Source organism: Phyllobates terribilis, unplaced genomic scaffold, assembly GCF_046119375.1.
Source record: "Phyllobates terribilis strain yellow unplaced genomic scaffold, ASM4611937v1 Scaffold_11__3_contigs__length_659146591, whole genome shotgun sequence".
Classification (NCBI taxonomy): domain Eukaryota; kingdom Metazoa; phylum Chordata; class Amphibia; order Anura; family Dendrobatidae; genus Phyllobates; species Phyllobates terribilis.
Genome location: NW_027362771.1, coordinates 162,305,284 through 162,327,355, shown reverse-complemented (window position 1 = coordinate 162,327,355; position 22,072 = coordinate 162,305,284). Strand labels below are relative to the sequence as shown.

At 41.0% G+C, this 22,072-nt stretch overlaps 1 protein-coding gene across 2 annotated transcripts in view; it reads left to right on the top strand.

The window, feature by feature from the left end:
• Positions 1-20,478, top strand: part of RAP1B (RAP1B, member of RAS oncogene family) — a 70,868-nt gene extending 50,390 nt beyond the window's left edge. Inside the window, exons 1-7 of one of the 2 annotated variants that reach the window (XM_073651752.1) lie at positions 1,573-1,597; positions 2,231-2,299; positions 9,467-9,523; positions 9,824-9,964; positions 14,705-14,848; positions 16,475-16,590; positions 18,812-20,478. In XM_073651752.1, coding sequence (XP_073507853.1) covers positions 9,494-9,523; positions 9,824-9,964; positions 14,705-14,848; positions 16,475-16,561 — 402 coding nt within the window. In that variant the 5' untranslated portion in view covers positions 1,573-1,597; positions 2,231-2,299; positions 9,467-9,493 and the 3' untranslated portion in view covers positions 16,562-16,590; positions 18,812-20,478. Of the gene's footprint in view, positions 1-1,572; positions 1,598-2,230; positions 2,300-9,466; positions 9,524-9,823; positions 9,965-14,704; positions 14,849-16,474; positions 16,591-18,811 lie in introns of those variants that run through there. The other variant, XM_073651751.1, reaches the window with a different exon arrangement.
• The last annotated feature ends 1,594 nt before the right edge of the window (positions 20,479-22,072 follow it).

The following is a 22,072-nucleotide window of genomic DNA, read 5'->3' as shown; positions in this document are numbered from 1 at the left end:
TGTAGTCTGTCATCTGTTTTCCATGGATGACTGTCTTACAGTCACAACATTCACTTTTCTTGAAAAGGTTGAACAGCATCTGAGAATAAAAAGCTTACTTCCAAAAACAGTTCTTCACTTATAGATAGATGGTGTATTGTAATGCAGCTCAGCCCCATTCACTTCTACTGAGTTGAACTGATAACATATATAGCGGAGAAGCAATAATCTGTTCCTGAGTTCTCTGATGTAAGTAAAGCTAAGTGCCCACGATGCAGAAATGCTGCATATTTTTTCCGCTTCTCCCTGGCAGGAAAAACACATGCGGATTGTACATGCGTTTTTCCTGCCAGGTAGAAGCGTTTGTCAAGCGTTCTTCACATGCATTTCTGCATGCGGGTTATCAAGCGCTTTTCCAAGTGATTTTAGCATCACTTGGAAAAGTGCTTGACAACTTGGTCACACTATATAAATCCATGCAACCGGCCTGGATTTATAGTAGTGTGACCGAGTTAGTTAAAAAAAAAAGAATAAGAATAATAAAAAATAAAGATTATACTCTCCTTCTGATGGCCCCAGGTCTTTTCTCCGCTGCGTCCTGTCTCTTGTACGGCTTGCGGTGGTGTGAAAGGACTTTTCATGACGTCATTTAGTCATGTGACAGGTCATGCAACTGCCGACGTCAGCGGTCACGTGACCTGTCACATGACTAAATGACTACATGGAAGGTCCTTTTAGACCATCGCGAGCCGCCCAACACACCGGACGCACCGGAGAGAAGACCGGGGGCCGTCAGAAGGTAAGTATAATCTTTATTTTTTATTTTAAATTCTTTTTTTAACAGGTACTTTGGTATCTGGGTCTGGAGGGGAGTCTTCTCTTCTCCAGACCCGGGTACCATCCGCACATTGAATCGCTTAATATCCGCATGTGCACATGTAGTCATGCGGTTATTAAGTGATTCAATGCAAGTCAATGGCAGCGAAAACGCCGCGATTCCGCAAAATAATTGGTAGTGCTGCGTTTTTTTCCGCAATGATAATCCGCAGCGGAAATTTCCACAGCATGTGCACAGCACATGGGGATTATCATTGGGAATCTTGGGGCACGTATTACCAAGCATTTTTTAAGCGTTTTCGCTGCTGAAATTCCGTGGCAAAAACGCTTGAAAAATGCATAGTGGGCACACAGCCTAAAGCACAAATTGCATATATACCTATATTAAGACCTGAAGCCGTGTTCCTGCTTTATTGTATTTAATAGTCTGCGTAGTGACCTGTTTATCTATGTGAAATGCATTAGTGCAGCATGTTGAATAGTGTCCAGAGTTCTATGTCCATTGTGTGTGTTTTTCACTGGCTGACTCTGACTACATGGATCAATAACTTTATATTGCCTGTTACGTCTGCACTGCTAATGGGAAGAGGCAGATGTTGCACTGCTTTTTCCGTAGACATTTAGATAAGCTTAGAACAGTACGTGACACCGTTAATGGGAGAAGTGAGCGTTCCTGGTTACTTTATCTGTTTGTACTTGTCTCCAAGGCTTCCTGATGTGCGTTCAATGGACGGGAAAGTCAGGCCATTGGACTACGCAAAACTATGACTCTTTATAATGGGTAAAGTGGCACATATATGACTTGCCATGTCTGTCTGCTTCATGCAGCACAGTAATTTGCCATTACGTGTTGCAAAGAACAGTATATGTGAATGAGGGATAAGGCTTCATATTGCAGTTTAATGTGTTAAGGCTTGTGGCACATTTGTAAATTATGTGATCTCGGTGGAAAAATGATTCCATGGTGTAATTAACATGCTTTGTGCAATGGAGCATAATGATTATGTTCTCAAGGAATTAAAATACATGGCTTTATATCAAACAACCATTTAAAGGGGTTGGATGGACATGACTGCTGTCCTTTAAAAACAGGGCTTTGACTATCCAATAGTTGTATGAGGTATTGCAGCTAATCACTAGTCACTTCATTTGGAAAGTTGTGGGGATTTTTTTCCCTGTAAGTAAGCAGATATGTTTTTTCCCAATCCTTTTAATATTGGGGATCAGTTCATTTTAGTCTAGTGTCTGCGATCACTTCATTATAGTAGGGCCATGCATGCAAGCATCGTTCTCAAAGCTGGCACAATCACATGACTCTCTTATGCTGTTTCTGACCTTGTTTCCTCCTAATTTGCTCTTCTCATCTTTATCTTTCATACATGCCATTAATAAACATTTTTTCGATCTTTAATAGACCGTCCAGTTTGTCCAAGGAATTTTTGTTGAAAAATATGACCCCACAATAGAAGACTCCTACAGAAAGGTTGGTTATAATGATCGTATCTTGTGGTATACATAAACTGACCTGAGAAACAATTTTGTTTTTTCAACTGATCATGTAAAAGATGCAAGTTGTCCATCATTTACAAGTGTTCTGAAAGAGTTGATAAGCTGCAGATTTCAAAAACGCTGTAATTTTCAAGTAGAGTCAGGAAAAAAAGTGTGCATGAGATTTCTAAATTCTCATAGCTTTTTGTGGTGCTGTAACAACCTGCTTTTATTTTGCATAAAGAAAACCTGCATGTGAACATAGAGTATGGGCTCAATGCTTCATGTCTGGCGTTTTTCTTGCCGGCCTTGATGCAGGGGTGTGCTGGAGTCAGAAGCTTACGCCTCTTTATGAATCGGGACGGGTGGTGTACACCTCTGTTTGTGCGTCGCCACAAATCCTACACCAGCGCCTGCTGCCATAGGATTTATGGCCTTGCAAATGCTGCCTGTCATTATGCCGCCAAAGCGCTGTGCATTTTGGCAGAAGACGCCAGATGTCGCAAAGTTTAGGCAGAGCTCAGAATTGTGCCAAAATTTTGCAACGCTTCAAAGCTTTTGCACCAGAATTCTGTTATTAAAACGTTAATGCATTGGGCCCTAAGTCTTTTCCCACCATAGACAATTGTTTCTTTGTCGCTGTAGAATTATAGCGACATTTTTTAAGGTAAGTGTCCAATAAATTCTACATATGTGTTTTTTCTAATATTTTAGTATATATACAATTTATGAAGGGTTAGCACATTATTTAAAAAAATATATATTTTTTTTCATTCAAGCTCCGCTGCATAAATACGCACTAAGTCTGCAAACGATATTGTCAGCAGTTCCTGCAAAGTATGGCAATGGCCTTCTATTGCCTGCAGCTTTGAAGGGACAGCATTTGCACATCATTCTGACTGCAAGTGACATTATATTCTTCTTTAATAGAAGTGTTATGTGCATTGCTGGACATCAGATAGACAGAAGTGGACTTATGTAAGAACAAACAGTACGGTACCTTAAAAAAAATGCTATGATTGTGTAACAACTAGTAGACTTCCAAAATGTATTACATAATAGGGATTTTTCAGCTCTTGATTGTTTCTGCTGATAACTACAGTAGTGCAATTTTGCATTTTTTATAAATTGCAGCGTTCATACACCTTTATTCCTAAAAAAGTATAGCATTATTAGGTTAAGTGTACATGTAGCTTTTTTTGATGTGGTTTCACTGCGGTTTTTCGCTGTGAAACCGCAGCGAAAACGCTTGGTAATCGGTCTGCCAGCTATTGCAATGGCAATCCTGATGTGCTGTGCACATGATGCGGAAATTTCTGCTCAGGATTGCCATTGCGGAAAATAAACGCAGCATGTCCTTTATATGCAGTGTTTCCGCAGCGTTTTGCGCCCATTGACTTTAATTGAAACTCAAAAAATCCGCAGGTATAATATTTATTCCTGTGGATTTGCTGCGTTTCGATTAAAGTCAATGGGCTGTGAAACACTGCGAGTGGTACTCGGGTCGGCAGAGGAGGACTACTACTGCCCTCATCCGACCACCGCTCCCGCTGATAAAAGCGAGAGCGGGGCTGGGGGGAGCCGTAATCTCCTCAGCCGAGCCGGGACTGCGTGCGGTAAAAAAACCAAACTTATTCTCACCTGTCGGGTGAACCCCAGTGCTCGCGATGTCCCCCGGCAATGTCTTGCGGCACCCTGAGGGGAGCGCGCTAGCTCCCAGCAGTGTCCTGTGCTGCCAGGACCTGAACATCAACTGAGAGCTCACGTGATCTCACTTTACGGCACCGGTGCTGCATGGTAACATTCTGAAGAATGTTCCCACCGGTACTGGTGCTGAGGTCACTGGGGCTGATCAGCTGATCTTCAGCTGATGAACCCCAGTGACCTCGCTCCTGCAGCAGCATGTACACTGACAGGAGTGATTTTACACTCCTTTCAGTATACATTGCTGTCTTCTACAGAAGTGACATCAGTGATTGCTGATGTCACTGCTGTAGAAGTGACCCGGATCGCCGAGGGACAGTCGTGACAGCGGTTATTGTGGACTATGTTGTGACGTTGGACAGGTGAGGGATATGGTGTTTTTTTTTTTATTTTACTTATTTTTTCAGAAGATCGACGGATTTGGGAACTCAGAGTATAATAATAATAATAAAAAAAAAACACACTGTTTTAATTTATTATTATTTCATTAAAATGCTTTATTCTTGCCGTGTATTTATTGAAAAAGCGGCGAAAACTTTACTACGCGGTTAGTAATGGGGGCATCTTATAGACGCCCTCCATTACTAACCTGGGCTTCACGTCAGCCGCCAATACAAGGCTGACATGAACCCCAACCCCATTACCGCACTCGCCATCGCGACAGGGCAGTGGGAAGAGCAGAGGCTAAGCGCCAGATTTGGAGCATCTTATGGATGCGCCATTTCTGGGACTGCTGAGGGGTGATGATATTAGCGGTGGAGGGGGCTAGTATTCATGGCCCCTTGCCTGGCTATTAATATCAGCCCGCAGCTGTCTGTTTAGCCTTTTCTGGTTAGATTTTATAGGGGGACCCTACGTCAATTTTTTTCTGGGGTCCCCCTGTAATCTAGCCAGTAAAGGTTAAACAAACAGCTGTGGGCTGATATTAATAGCCAGGGAACATTGCTGGCTAATGGCGCCTTCCCCGGCTACTAAGATCAGCCCCCAACAGTTGGCTTTCCCACTACTGGTTATAAAAATGACACAGGAGGCCACGCCATTTTTTTTTCTATTTTTTTTTTTAAATTTTAGGCTCTGCCCACGATCCGGACATAGCAGCGCTTTGGACACATATATTTGCTGCGTTCTATTGAACGCAGGTAAATCCACATGTGTTCACTGAACCATGTGGATTTACCGCATTCAGTACCTTCTAGTGGTCCAACTTCTGTTGCGGAGACTAGCAACTCCGCAAGAGAATTTTACATGCTGCGGTCCTGAAAGACGCATCGAATGTCATTGTCCACATGTGTTTCGCAGCCTCTGATGCACGCATAGTGGACATGGGATTTCTAGAAGTCCCATCCACTATGCTGTAACGTCTGGACGCTGCGGGTTTGATGCTGTACAAACACGCAGCGTCAAACCTGCAGCGGCTCGTGATCGTAGCCACGTACCCAAACTCACCCGCAGCCTGTCAATTTCTGTAGCGGACACGCTAGTCTCCACTGCAGGTTTTGACCGATGGAAGTGTCATTACATGCGGTGGATTCATATGTACCGACAACAAAAGTGCGGCATTACAACACCGCGTTTTGGATGCAGCAAAAGTACGCTGCGTCCAAAGCGCTGCTTGCTGTTGTTCGTGGGGATGTAGCAGCTAACGAAACAGCTGTGAGCTGTTAATAATAGCCAGGGACCATGTTTGCCTAATGGCACCTTCCTAGGCTAAAAATAGCAGCTCACAGCTTCCACAAATTACATGAATGGAAATGCTAATGAAGATTGGGTGAATGGGATTAGCTGACACCTAGCTCTTTTGTTTGGTGATGACCCTTTCATCACCAAACCCAATTAGGCTGTGTCCCCACGATGCGTTTTTTAAGCGTTTCCGCAGCGGCAATTCCGCTGCAGAAACGCTTAAAAAACGCTTGGTAGAAAGCCTGCCGTGTTCCCCAATGATATCCCGCAGCGGAAATTTCCGTAGCATGTGCACAGCACATGCGGATTATCATTGGGGAAAAAACGCAGCACTACCAATTATTTTGCGGAAGCACTGCGTTTTCGCCGCCATTGACTTGCATTGGAATGCTTGGATTCCGCATCACTGCATCTGTACATGCGCAATCAATGCGTTTCAGTGTGCGGATGGTACCCGGGTGTGGAGGACAGGAGACTCTCCTCCGGACCCAGGTACCATAGAACCTGTAAAAAAAAAAAAGAATAAAATAAAAAATAAATATTATTTACCTTCTGATGGCCCGCGGTGTGCTTGTCTTTGCTTGCCGGCAGATCGCGGTGGACTGAAGCACCTCCGCTGACGTCATTCAGTGTACCGCGAGCTGCCGGCAAGCCAGGACGGATCGAATAAAGACTGCGGGGGCCATCAGAGGGTAAGTATATATTTTTTTATTTTTTACCATTCTTTCGGTCACACTATATAAATCCATGCCGTTTGCATGGATTTATATGGTGTGACCAAGTTGTCAAGCACTTTCCAAGTGATGCTAAAATCGCTTGGAAAGCGCTTAACAACCCGCATGCAGAAATGCATGTGAAGAACGCTTCACTTCCGCATGTCCCTGGCAGGAAAAACGCATGTGCAATCCGCATGTGCAATCCGCATGTGCAATCCGCATGTGCAATCCGCATGTGCAATCCGCATGTGCAATCCGCATGTGCAATCCGCATGTACAATCCACATGTGTTTTTTTTCTGCCAGGGAGATGCAGAAACGCTCAGGAAAAAATCTGGAGCATTTCTGCATCGTGGGCACATAGCCTTAAAGTAAAGAGTTAAATAAACACAGATACAGAGTAAACACTATTTAAAATACAACACATTCTTTAATCATTTAAATTAGCCAATATACTCACTCGAGTTCTGAAGGTAATCCAAGGGTTAAAGCAATGTCCCACCAAAATAACTTTATTTAGCTCCAAAAAGCATTCATTGATGTAAAAAAAATGCACGTTTTTTTCCGCAGCGTTTTTCCTGCCGAGGAGATGCAGAAACGCTGTAGAAATTTCTGCTTCAAATCCTGAACTTGCGCACATAGCCTTAGGGTATTGAGGCAATCAGAAACGATGAGCTTTTGAGTGGAAAATGCTTCAGGGCAGTTTTTGAATGTTTCTTGAAGCAGTTTTGAAAAGGTTTTGTAGCATTTCGGAACAAGATTTTTCTTGAAATGCTTTTTTTTTTTCCTTAGCAGCCTTTTGATTGGACATTGCCTAGCTTGGGAAGGATTGCATCAGGAGCTGCTTCAAAGAACTTGCATTTTTTTTTTTTTTTTTTTTTTAGCATAAAAACACAAAAGACTGAAAATATGATCAGCAAAGAGATTTTACAATAGAAACTAATAGAATGAGTCTTTCAAGTGATGGAGTGGTTTTTCTTTTGTGTTTTTTTTAAGCAATTTTTCAGGCTTTTTTTTCTTTTTTTTCAGTTATGTACATGTTTATATTAAAGCTGATGTACTGTAAATAAGGGCTACTAGATCTATGTACAGCTGCAGGCTAGTTGTCCTAGTAGCCAAAACATTACGAATAAAATTTGCTGCTTGGCTTCTAGAAGTGCTGTAGGAATAAGCCACACATACGCCCCCATTTCTGGTGTAAAATTTTAAGAAGTCATTAAATTTATGTGCAATTTGTAGTTGCACAAAAATGTTACTTCTTTTGGCATTTTCACGCCAGTCCTAAACAATTCTGCTAAAATGGGTGGAACTGGGCATGGTGATGCCTTCCTGACAAATTTTTCAAAAGTCTCAAAACATATGCCAGAAATGTGCTCCATTCCCTGACTGGAGTAAAATCTGTGACGAGGTGCACAGAGGCTCACACCAGTGATAAGATGCACCTAGTGGCCTGTGCCTCTTAATGATTTAGGCGGAATCTTGCTCCAACACTCCCCTTCGTTGAAGACTAGCATGTTCAGCGCCATTCTAAATGAATCTGGCCCATAGTTTGGCATATTTATGAGCAGAGTGCTTCTCATTCCTCTCTGGGTGGTGAAAAGCAAACTGCTGTGTATGCATGTAGTCTTTCAGCAGATTTTGTGTTATTTTGATTTGCTAGGAGTAATGACTTAGGGCTGTGATATGGTAGTAGTACATATGAAACTTCATATTTTATGGTGGTCACTTCTAAGCATTCAGCATAGGTAACGCTTATTAATATATAATTTCTGATTAGACCATACGAGATTGTGACAGTTCTCTTCCTCTCCCTCCCTGCACAGTGACCTCTGTACGGGTCACAGAGCATGTCTGCAACACGCTCATATAAGTCATTAGGTCTTTTTTTGATTGAGACATACACACATTTCTTTGTGGTTGATGTAAAGCTATGCTTTACAGTTCAAAGCAGCAATTTAGGCAAGATGGCTACCCCATGGTCACATACATACAGAAAATAATTTAAAAAATCACAAAATAAACTGATTTAGAATACATACTGAAATGTTTTTTTTTAATTAGAAAAACTCAATTATATGTTCCTTTTAAAAATATTAGTGACACAGATGATATAGGACAGCATAAAAAGCTATGCCTATCTTAGCATATCCTTGAAATATCACTTTATATCTCTTGAGAGCAGGGGATGCAGGTATAGTGGCGGCATTTCCTTCTGCTTTTTTCATGCGTAGTGACATTCTGGTAAATGGAAGTCACCCCATTTTTTTGCATCTTTATGTCCACACATGACAGATATCCACTGCATATCTATAAGACATCAGCTGTGCATGAAACTGAATAAAGCCACATTTACATAGGTCAGGTCCTTCAAGTGATTTGGGATGGTTACAGTTCCCTGCACTGTTGATTTTCAGGAAGCATTATACATATGCAGTGGGAAATATGTCCTCTATGGACGTAGCCTAAAGATGCAAAAAATGTGGACCCTTTCATTTTCCAGACAAAGTGAAAGTTAGCAGAGATCTATCCAAGGAGCGTGAGATTTTAAACATAAAATCTCGTTATATCTATGCTAAAGTGGTATATGCGTAATCTGTTTGCATAAAACCTAAATCGTATTTAATTTGATTAGTTTACAAAAATTCCTTCTGTGGTTAGAAATGACTGATGGATAACTCACCGCCTGCTGATCTTTTGACTTTCTCAGAACGTCCACCCAATGTGTCCAGTCCTAGTCAGAAGAAGCGCCTGGACATATAAAGTAGAGGTTCTGAGAGGGAATCACCATATTAGTCTATAACCAGGATGCAATGGCAACATCTTGGAAATGATTCTAAGTTTGTGTAATTTAATAATTATTAATTGGACAACCCCTTTTGATTTCATATACATGTTCAGTAAATGTACCCTGAACAGAACTGCCTTGGATGTAAATAATTTTTTTTTTGTCTATATTATTCTTCATATATTGCATATATCTATAAATAGTAACCCATAGATACTTAGTATTTTATGTTCATTATTGGTTGACGTGTATATTTTCCCCTTTTTTTATTTTTACAGCAAGTTGAAGTTGATGGTCAACAATGTATGCTCGAAATTTTAGACACGGCAGGAACGGTATGTTTTATGTGCGTTTCATGTACAGTCGTGTGGAAGGTCACTGTAACAAAATTTCACAATCCTCTTTTCAGTCCTAACCTGTCAATGTCGCCATGTAAAGTTTACCTTTTACCATACCTCACTGGGCATTGACATTTTGTGGTGTTCTTTTGTTTACCCCCGAGAAAAGCTTTTGGACTGGGAAACTCTACTAGATAAATGTAATGTTAATATATAATTGGTACATAAAAATTGCTAGCATATTTAAGATTATAGTGTGACATGCTTTTCATTTTTTTTCCATCACACATCACACAGGAACAATTCACAGCAATGAGGGATCTTTATATGAAGAATGGACAAGGCTTTGCATTAGTGTACTCCATAACTGCACAGTCCACATTTAATGATTTACAGGACCTCAGAGAACAGATCCTCAGAGTTAAAGACACGGATGATGTAAGTTTTAGCCTCAGAGCTCTGTTTTCTGCATACTTTACATTTTTGTATTGCACAGAGCCAAATACACTACATAGAAAGTTGCTTTCACTCTCCATAACTTTTAGTGAGCATCCAAAATTAATAGTTTAAAAAATTACAAGATTTCTTAATGTAGAATACTCGTGTACCAAGGAATTACCCATGGAATGTTTTGGCTTCATTCATTTTGAGTTCTGACTTTGGTGGGATTTTTATCAAAAGGATACGTAAGCAACTAGTGTCATTTTACTTGATGCAATCACATCAACACTTATAGCATCCCATAACCGAACCCATCATTTATCACATTGGTGTCTTTTAAGCAATCCCCAAGATCTACTAGAGTAGGTCTTTTCCTACCTACCTGGCGTCTCCTTCCATTAACCAATTATATTTCTTCTTTCTGGTTCTGATAGCGAAGACTTCAACTATGAAATTATATTTTTGGTGCACTGTCTAAAGGGTTTGAGCTACATTTTTTGTTCGTATGGCCCTCAGAATGTGGAGTACATATAATTGCTTTGAGTACATGGAGTGGTGTTAAGCGGAAGACCTCTTTTGTAGTAGGGCATATGGTTGGTGTTTCTATTACGAGACAACCTGTTTAATTATACAAAGCTAGCGTGTTTCCAAGGGGAGTCATTTATGTACATTGAAGTACAGATTTTATTAAGTTTACTCCCAATAATGGGCAGCACAGTGGCTCAGTGGTTAGCACTGTTGCTTTGCAGCGATGGGGTCCTAGGTACAAATCCCACGAAGGACAACATTTGCAAGAAGTTTGTATGTTCTCTACATGTTTGTGTGGGTTTCCTCCAGGTTCTCAGGTTTCCTCCCACACTCCAGAGACATACTGATAGGGAATCTAGATTGTGAGCCCCAATGGGATTTTACATTTATCCTTTCCATATACTCTGCTAGGGCATAAGGATGCCTGAAACAGGGCAGACTAATTAGCATGTCTCACCCTTCTAGTTCATGCATTACATGCTTGGCAATTCATTTAAATTGTGATTTTTTCCCCTTCATGGCTTTCCTGATTATAAGGCCAATTAGCAGCTTTAGCGGTTTCCTGGACCAGATTCCCTTTATTAATAAGGCTCCATATAAAACATGTAACTGAAACCCATTCGTGCTTTTGTATTAACTATTGTCGTTATGTATATTTTGTCTACAGCTTAATTTAAAAAAACAAAATGCAAATGTACTCTTAGCATATTAGGCCTATGCTCAATGGGATATACCAGTAACCAAAATAAAATGCAGTGCTTGTAAAATAGTAGGCTTTCTTTTCACATTAACGGATCTTAATTCTGAGAACTAGTGATGAGCGCAAGTGCTCCTTATTCGAGTTTGCCTTGGGTGCTCGGGTGTGCACTGAGTATCACGGGTACTCGAGTGACATGTTTGTCAAACAATCCTGCATGTTTTGTGGCTGTCTTACACCTGCTAAGCATGCGGCCGCGGGGACTCGAACATGTCACTCGAGCACCCTAGGCAAACTCGAGTAACGAGCACTTGCGCTCATCACAACTGAGAACCAATAGCTTTTCTTTTCTACAGTGAGTTTAGGGTCAGCATAAAAATGGATGACATCCACAACTATTATAATGGGCTGTTATTCAGTTTAAAAAGGACCTATCTCTTGTTTAAATGGAACCTGTCTTGTAAAATATATATGATGGCTGTAACCCAACTGACAGCAGGCACTAATGATGAGCTACTGTTAGTCAGTGGAGATGCGGTTACAGCCACCGCTCTCTCTGCACAGAGCGGTGACTAAAGCCCTGCCGGCGCCACCCTTATGGCTGAACGCCGAACGGTGTCTGGGGAATTAAGTTCATTAGTTAATTTCCTTCCGGCAGCTGGTCTCTCTGTTTGGGCGCTGCACGGTGTCAAATCTGCAGGTTAATATCATTATTTTACATGACCGGTTCCCTTTAAAATGTTGAGTTAAATACCTTGCGAAAATCCCCAAGCTCCTCTGGTTCTGCCGCTCTTTTCCTTTTATGCGCCGCACCACTCCATTGGGGAGATATTCACGTTTGCTGCTTTTTGCCCATAGCATGTAAAATTTCTGCTTGCAGTCCAAGTAGGTGTGTGTTCAGACTTTTCCCTGGGGTGCGTGTGCTTACACCCCTCCATCCCAGACGCTGCCAATCACCATGTACTAACAGTCGGGCAGTCTCAGACGCTGCTGAGCTGTGATTGGCAGTGTCTGGGAGGGGTGAGAGTAGACTCCCCAGGAAAGAGTCTGGAGAAAAGCCCAGTTGGACTGCAAGCAGAAATTTTACATGCTTTGGGCCAAGAGCAACAAATGTGAATAACTCCGCAATGGAGTGGTGCAGCGCAGAATTTGAGGAGCTCATGGATTTTTACAAGGCATTTATCTCTCTTTTTTTTGAACAATTGGTCCTCTTTAAATGTAAGGTAAAACATGCACCATTACTAAGTGTAAAAATACCGATGCTTATTTCTACAACTTATTTTTGTTTTTTTGGTTTGTCACCTTGGTTATTACTTTATAACAAGGTAAGGGGGGTTTCTCCAAGTACCACTAGAAGTCAGTATGACCTTCATTTCTGTTGTACAATTGCAGATCATGTACTGTTTTTCAACAAGCTATCTGCATACTTTCCCCTGCTGTATCATTTTTGCTAAGTTTGCAGATGTCTTATTGTCTCTTTTAATTCGTCTTCAGTAATATTTAGCAAGGACTTTTGGGCATGACCTATTTGAGAAAAGATTGACTTTATGAATCCGCTCCTTACTGCCCGGTCTACTGTACTTCATAGTCAGCAGTCTGCTGCAGATCTCGTGTGTTCCTCAGCGCTGTGTGGGAGGAACTTTTTTTTTTTTTCCATGATTTTTCTCCATAGTGATGAGCTTTACCTCTTCACTGTTGTATTTAAGCTTTATTTAGTACAGTGAAGCACTTAAGTAATTTCCACTTCACTGCTCGCTCTTTGATAAGAGCTAATTCTCACAGAAACCCCCTCGATTATCTGAGCGCGGCAATACAAGAGCACCTAATTCTGTTTAATGTAAACAGGAGGCAGCATGTCTGCTTAACATCATACTCTTCAGGCCATATTGCATGTGCAGTCTGATTGTCGACTGCAGCAGTGGCGTCATGGATGGATAATAATGTAGGATTGGCCCTGGGCCAGCTTTTCAGAATATATACAGGGATGGATGCGCTACGGTTGGCGCTGACACTAATTTCTATTTTGCAGGTAATAGTCGGGTAGCTTTGTATTGAGTTAATGCAGGGAAATATTTGTTTAGTCTCACAAAGAAAACAAAATAAATTGGTAAGGGCCTGTTTCTTCTAAATGGGCAGTGTAACTAGTGTCACCACATCCTTTCTATATGCATAGTGAATTTAGGCAGTGCTGTTCCCGTAATGCAGTTTCATTTCCTGTATTGTTAAATGTACATATCACACACAGTAAAAAAAAACTAATATATATTGTATGTTGAGAAAAGTGAGTGTATGTGAAAATTCATCTACAGAGATTACAATACTTTTGGTATTTTTATATCATTCCTTTTTTAGGTAAGACTGGTCTCAAGGACATCAGATTACCTATAGCTGCTTTTCTAGTGCCTTTTACATTGCCTGTAGACTCTCTGCAATATTTGGGTGGTGAATGATGGGATTTTGGCAGATCATCCCCTTTAACTTGCCTACTCTTTGCTCTCATATACAACAACGATAGTGGTAATTTTTTGCTAATCTCCCTGCATTAAGTTCACGTTAATAGGGTTACGTTGTGTTCATGTTGTTTGCATGTTCTCTTGTCTTTAGACCAAATTTACATGGAGATGCAGATTCCCTGCTAAGACCACATGTTAAGAATTTAGTCCACCAGAATGAGGAATCCTGTGATGCTTTTTATATTTGCATAGGGTGTTAAAGGGAATCTGTCAGAAGGATTTCATACCTCAAACTATTTATATGTAGTTTTAAAGATGCGTTCACCAATTCCTTTAGATGGCCAATTATTTCCTCCATTACTGAGAAATGAGCTTTTGAACTAATATGCTAATGAGGCTTTAGATCTGAAGCCTCTGTCACTCCAGCTCTACTGCCCGCCTAGTGCCGCCGCCTCTTTTTTGACTTATTTCTCCTTTTCCTATAGTCACACAGAATAGTCAAGCAGAAGTAAGTGGCGCTGGGAGATTAAAACTTTTAATAACACTTTAGTATCTGTTTCTTTCAAGAAGCACTCCCATCAGTTTTTATCCTCCTTAATATATTGCAGCCATCATATTATATAGCACTGTGTACTTACAATTGCTCATTTTGCCTTTCTGCCCAGCCAGTTCTTCTCTTTTCTCTGCTCTGTGTAGAAACAGGAAGTCTCTTGTCCCTGCATTTATCATTCCCCTCTTCAACTCCTGACCCAGCTGCTGCCTCCTCCCCCTGCCAGGGAGGTTTGCAGTGACTTATGACTCATAGAGGGAAAATTGACCTCCTGATTCTACATAGACCTTAGAAGGATTCTGCTAGTCAGTTTTTAATCACATGATGTCATAGACCTGATGGAAAAGAGAAAAATTAGCTGTAGAAAGGCAAAATGACTTATTGTAAGTACACAGTGCTATATAATATGATGATTGCAATATATTAAGAGAATACACATTTTGATGGGTATCTTTCATATCCATAAAGATCTATAAGGTGAAATGTCTAACCCGATCTCTCATTTCTAGGTGCCAATGATTTTGGTTGGAAACAAATGTGACTTGGAAGATGAAAGGGTTGTTGGCAAAGAACAGGGGCAGAATCTAGCAAGACAGTGGAACAATTGTGCATTCCTGGAGTCTTCTGCCAAGTCCAAGATTAATGTCAACGAGGTAAACATTAGATCACATTTGTGGCAAGTTATGTTACAGTTTAGAAGAGTTTTCTTGAGTTCAACTATTTATTATGACATAATTTACCATGTATTGGCAGTGTATATGGTGAGTCATTATATACAGCTTGGTACCCCAGAAATATATAAGACCATACAAATATCTTCAGCTGAAGACAGACTTGTGTTGCTTATTTTTAGTAAGGCTGCATTCAAGTGTCCTTGTTTCATGATCCGTATACTTCCTGTGATTTATGGACCAGCAGCGGATCCCCTGACCCGAACTCAGCTGTCTCATAAACAAATATGAGATTAAATTTCTATAAGGAGACTCACAGGCAGTCCAGAAACTAACATGTGAATGCAGCCTTATCCTTATAATTCAATTGGGCTAGATCTTGTAGCTCTGTTAACGAATTAAAGGGGTTGTCCGGTCCAAAATAAGTCTGCAATCACCCTGTGTGACTGCAGACTTATGAATCCCCCAGCACATGCACTATGCACTGCTGGAATTCGCCGGTTTCTGAGTCGGGACCAGCGGGTACGTATGCCTTATGCATACTCCCGGCCAGAGCCTGACTAGTGGGCGCGACCTCGCGCCATACACTTGTATTGATCAAGACTGCACTCAGTCTAGTGATGCTATCTTCCAGTGGGCATGGCCGACTAGTTTGCTTGGCCGCACTCAATATAAGTGTATGGAGCGAGGCTATGTCCACTAGTCGGGTTCTGGCCGGGAGTATGCATAACGCATACATCACCGCCGTTCCTGGCTCAGAAACCAGCGAATCCTCACAGCAGTGTACAGTGCATGCACTGGGGCGATTCAGAAGTCTACAATCACACAGAGTGACTGCAGACTTATCATTTTGGCGTTGGCAACTCCTTTAAGTGATGTGAAAATTTCCCAGTTTGGTCACCCTTGTATGTTCTTTTATTCGTCATCTTTTGTTCAAAGGTATCTACTTATATAATAATTATTCTCTTTCATTGCGAATCAATCTTTGCCTAATAGGGATGAGTGAAAAACAATTTTAGATAAGTCGTCCTCCAAACAGTAGCTAAAGTCCCAGTTCTGCCCTATGGCCCATTTAGCTGTCCCAGTAGTTGGCGAGCAAGCTTTCGTAGCTGCACTTGTTCTCAGTTATTGGCCCATTCAAACTTGCTGGCAGTTACCAGACAAATTAGCGATAATTTGTATGCATGCATAACAAATGTCATGGCACCACATTGGCCCATGTGAACAAGAGAAGTTCTGACAAGACTATGTACTGTACATGGTAATAGAACAATCTTATTAGCAATCATCTGTCCGCATCATTTTTTTGTTTTCCTGTGTTAGGATAGTAAATAACCATTGGTTGACTTGTATACAGCTGACAGGTTGTCAGTTGACGACATGGGTAAGCCATAAGATTTATATTTGATGCAGATAAAAGTTGTATCTTAACTATTATTTAGTGTTTTAGTTAACAAAACTCCTTATTCATATTTTGAAACCCTTCTTGACCCAGAAAACTTAACAGCTTTAGATTCTGTTTATTCCTGACCGCAGACCCCAAAAATGTAATCATGTGGTGTTTGTCTTTTCCAGCGAATTACTTTAATACTTCTGTTTCATTCACAGATTTTTTATGATCTTGTTCGACAAATTAACAGAAAAACTCCTGTACCAGGCAAGGCACGCAAAAAGTCAACATGTCAGCTGCTTTAATACACAGATGTGCTGTAGCTCTGAGCCAGGTATGACACATTGATTTTCTGTTAGGGTGCTTTCACATTGCTACTGTGTTCCCATCGGGGCATATGTCTGAAAACTCCCGCAAAACTGGGTCCGGGCATATGCGCCGACAGGGCCATAGACTGTAATGGTGATAGCAGACCGCACGTTCACTCTGTTGTCACCATTACAGTCTATGGCCCTGTCGACACATACACCCGGACCCAGTTTTGCAGGGGATTTCGGACATATGCCCCAAAGGAGACACAGAAGCAATGTGAAAGCACCCTTAGTATATGATACATCAGTAGTTTAAACAATAAACCCTAGATGCAGTATGTTCATTTTCCCACCTCTTAAGCCATTTTAGTAGCCAATTAATCTAATTTCTTCTATTCATTAACAATGTTACACATAATCCTTCATAGCTAGTGAGCAGGACAGATGGGAATCTGGGCATTGCTTCCTATATGCCTTGCAATATAGAACTGCATAAATTAATGTAGAGTTCTCTACTAATTCGCTCTAGAGCAGCCAGTTATACAGAGCCACATTGTGTCCAAACCTATATTAAAGAGGACCAGTCCAGTCACCAAATTTTTCATGCTGAACTGGACACATGATGTAATTGTGACTGCACAGTGGAATACAATGTTATCTTTAGATATTTTGCCTCTCTGTTGCGTAGATGTTAGCTATCAAAGTGTTTGGCACCTACTGGGTTAACTTTAAGTCCAAGTAGGTGTTATCAGACAATTTTCACTGAGGTTGTGTACTTCTTCTCCCTGTTTGATGCAGACCAATCATAAGCAGGCATCAACACTCAAAGGAAAGACGAACACGCCCTCACCATAGCTTAGAACAGATTTCTCAGAGCTGTATTATTACATCTCAGACACTAATCTTCATGATAAGAAAGCACAGATCACAAACTCGTTATAGATGAGGCCTCTGTCGGGTAGGGGAAGCACAGCTGAGTTTAGCGGTGTCACATTTCAAACCCTTCTATCAGCTCTCCTTCTATTTTAGCACTGGTAGTTTAGCTGTATCACCCCTCCACCAAACTGCCTGTCTAGTGAGATACTGACACTTTGAGCTCTCATCACCAATGTCCATTGTGTTCAACTTATACACGCTCAGCAGTAAAATCAGAGCAGGATGTCCTAATATCTCACAGTAGTAGTCCAGAAAAGGCAGGGTTACTTCTGTGTGAGATGAAATGACTGCCCTGATCTCACTGCAGAGCAAGTACAAGTTGCCTGAGCACAGCAGACAAAATTGTGATTACTAACACACTCCGTAATCAGGAGAGCTAATAGAAGGGTTTGTAATGTGACACCGCTAAACTCTGCTGCAGTGCCCCCTCACCCAGCACCTTTGGGAGCCTGCTCCATTATGGCATAGGAGGAAATGTGAGAGATAACGAAAATTTAGTTTTATTACATTGTTGACTGCTCATTTGACTGGATATGTGGTGTTTAGTTTCTAACTCCATGGTGTGGGTGCTTCTAAGGGGTTGTCTTTGTGGCAGATTAAATTGGACATCAGCACAGGATGACTGTGGCCAAACTTTTAAATACACCCTTCCCACCTGCTTGTTTTCCCTCTATCTCCAATCCCTTTTTCTTTGACCGCTCTAGCTTCATAGGGCGAGAGACAGGTGGAGATAGATGGAAATCAAGCAGGTGAGAAGGTATATTTAAATGATTGGCCCCGCCATGAAGCACCGAGCGCCTGTACTTGGTTTCAACAGTCATTTTGTGCTGACAGAGTCCCTTTAATCAATCCATACTAAAAATATTATCCCATATCATTTATGACCAAGATTGTTAGAATTAAATTTGGGCTTCAATAATTTTTATATAAAAATCTGTTTAATTTTGCAACTTACGAGTTGATAGTTAATAGAACAACCCTTTAAGTGTAGCTTTGTTTCCTATCTTGAACATTTACCCACAGAATATGCCATAAACGTTAAATGCAGGTTCCACCTTTCGGGCTAGCACCTATCAGACATTCATGGATTATGTGGATGGGCCATAAATGGGAATATGATATTAATTTCTGTTAATACAGGTAATAATGGTTGGCACTTGCATTAAAGCTAGCAGATAAAACATTCAAATTGTACCAACCCCAACTAACCAGTTCAGTGCAGATAAGAATGGATGCAGCGTAACTAACCAGCAACTGATCTCGTGAAGCTTATTCAAGGACTACCACTAATTCTGACCCTTATTTCAGGTCTGAAGAACTGTTGTCTAACAACAGTCCCAGCATTCCAACTCCAAATTATCCTGTCAATGACTCCAATGGACTTTCCTGTGGTGGTACCCTTTACAATATGGATGGAAGTTGCAAGCTCAGATTGTGCACCACCAGATCCCCCTCCTAAAGTCACAAGAAAGATGCCTGCTTTTGAGATGTTCTTCACGTATGCAACTGGGAACAACAGAGCCCACATCCAGTATTACTGCTACCAGAGACATTGTTCACACAGCAATGTTTTCACACGTCCGAAAACGTGTACTGTATTCTTTCACGAGCCCTTCCTTTCTATCGGAGTGTACAATGAAAAGCACCACTATTTTAGCTTACTAAACAAGAAAGTCCAAAGAGCTCCTCTATAGACTACTCCCGATGATCATGCATCTTTGGTATTTGTAGCTTCTTGTAACTATTTTTTTTCCTTCCTTTAAAGAAATACAACAGCAACATCTTTCGTGTTATATGAAGTGCTTCTCACAACTGATATTTTTTTTTCTGCCTTCCTTCTTCCTTCCTTTATTTTTAGGGAATCCTGTGGAGACTTGCATTGCACCCTTCTGGAGGCAAGGGAGTCATGACAATAAATGTATTTCTCATAGTCTGTCTTGGTTGAACATTCTGCCTTTGATAGCTCTTTGGAGGGACACTCATAAGTTCCTTTTTCTTTATTCAAGTGTTTCCATTCCCCACTCGGTTTACATAGGGACAACTGTTTATAGATGTGTGTACAGTGGGGGTCTACAACAAGAAGTGTATATTTTAAGAGTTCTTTTTTTAATGATTTATCAATATTTTGTAAATCATGTTCCAGGCTTCTGCAGCTGTAGATTCTCACTGTGAGCCCCTGTCTTTCCCCCTGCTTGCTCATGCATATGTGTATTTGCAATACCAAATAATACAGATTTAGTACCTTTTCTTGTCAGTGGTTGTTTCCCATGTGTATTGTTTTGGTTGCGTTGTTAAATGGTGGAAGAGTTCAGTGGATGTGAATGTGGGACGTAATTTTTAATCATGTGTTATCAGTCACAAGGCCTATGTTGCAGTAATTACCTTTTTTTTTGCTGTTTTATTTATCAATGCCTTGTTGCTTTTGTATGCATTAACGTTTGGGTGTAAAAATGGTGTATATATCCAGCAGGGAACCACAGTAATTCAATTGACCAACCTAATGCTACAACTGCTTTATGGTGGCCAAATGTAAACTTCAAAGCCTTAAATAAAGTGGTGCGATTTTGTATAACAGCATCAGTTCAATAAATTTGCATTGCCATGGAAGGGCTCTCATTATGAGTATCTGCCACTTTAGTGCTTTCTACTAACAGCACCTGGTAACGCTGGCATCGCTGAAGTGCACCGCATAAACACTCTGCAGCCTCCCCCTCTTATGTGCCAATTTGGAGAAACATTGTATAGGGCCCTCCAGTGTCAGACAGTTCTGCGAAATAATACATGAACATTTTGTAAAAGTCAGTTTAATTCTTTGTTCTGGAAAATGCGTATAGCAGTCTTTAAAAAAATAAAAATAAAATCGCAGCGCTTCTTGAGAACATCACAAATGGCAATGACAGCGTAAATAATTGAATGATTTTCTTGACTTGCAGGTGTTTTTGTTCACATTGTGCATTAAAGGTTAATTATCTCATCGTTTTCTTTCTGCTTATTTTGTTCATGCAGCAAAGTGAAGGATATAATCTGCTCAGGAGAAACACCATTTCTTCCTAGAGTTTTCATGTGACTTTTATTTGCTTTGCCACAGTGGCAGCCTGTTCTGTAACTTTTTTTTTCTTTTCTCCACTGCTTACAGATCATGTTTATTTTTCTCCCCCTTGCGAATTGACCTCTGAACTCTGCTTATACACAGACGGAAATAAAATACTGTACTTTCTTGTATACAGATTTGTCTCATGAACTTCTAACTGAAAGGCTGTGGCATGTACACATCGGTTCTGTTTACTAGCTCCATCGATTACTAGCCACAACATATGTCTAAATCTGTAGTGTCTGTTATAAGCAAAGAGTCTCTTACCAAAATAAAATGCATTTGGATTTAATGTGCAAGTTATTTATCTTTCATCAGGACTGGCAAACATAATGGTCTACAATGTCTACATGTCCCCTTTTCATATGTTCTATATAGTTTCATAAAAATGGACACTATTAAAATATATATGTACATACACAAAAAAAAATATACACTGCTCAAAAAAATAAAGGGAACACTTAAATACCCCATTCTAGATATCACTGAATGAAATATTTCAGTTGCAAATCTGTATTCATTTCATACTGGAATGCTTTGAGAACAACAAAACATAAATGATCAATGTAAATCAAAATTAATATCCCATGGAGGTCTGGATTTGGAACGATACTCAAAATCAAAGTGCAAAATGAAATTACAGGCTGATCCAACTTCAGTGGAAATACCTCGTGGCAAGGAAATGATTCTCAGTAGTGTGTGTGGCCTTCACGTGCCTGTATGACCTCCATACAATGCCTGGGCATTCTCCTGAGGAGGCGGCGGATGTTTTCCTGAGGGATCTCCTCCCAGACATGGTTTAAAGCATCAGTCAACTCCTGGACAGTTGGTAGATGGAATGAGATATGATGTCCCAAATGTGCTCAATTGGATTCAGGTCTGGGGAACGGGCGGGCCAGTCCAAAGCATCAATGCCTTCATCATGAAGAAACTGCTGGCATACTTCAGCCACATGAGGCTTAGCATTGTCATGCATGAGAATTAACCCAGGGCCCACTGGACCTTATATGGTCTCACAGTGGGTCTGACTATCTCATCCCTGTACCTTATGGCAGTCAGGGTACCTCTGGCTAGCACATGGGGTGCTGTTTGGCCCTCCAAAGAAATGCCTCCCCACACTATTACTGACCCACTGCTACACAGTTCCGGCTGGAGGATGTTGTAGGCAGCAGAACGTTCTCCATGGCGTCTCCAGACTCTGTCATGTGCTCAGTATGAACCTGCTCTCATCCAAGAAGAGCACAGGGTGCCAATGTTGAATCTGCCAATCTTGGTGTCCTCTGGCAAATGCCAATCACCCTGCTTACAGCTCAACACCCACTTGTGGACGTCGGGGCCTCATTTCACTCTCATGGAGTCTGTTTCTGACAGTTTGAGCAGACAGATGGATGTTAGTGGCCTGCTGGAGGTCATTTTGCAGGGCTCTGGCACTGCTCCTCCTGTTCCTTCTTGCACAAAGGAGGATGTAGTGGTCCTGA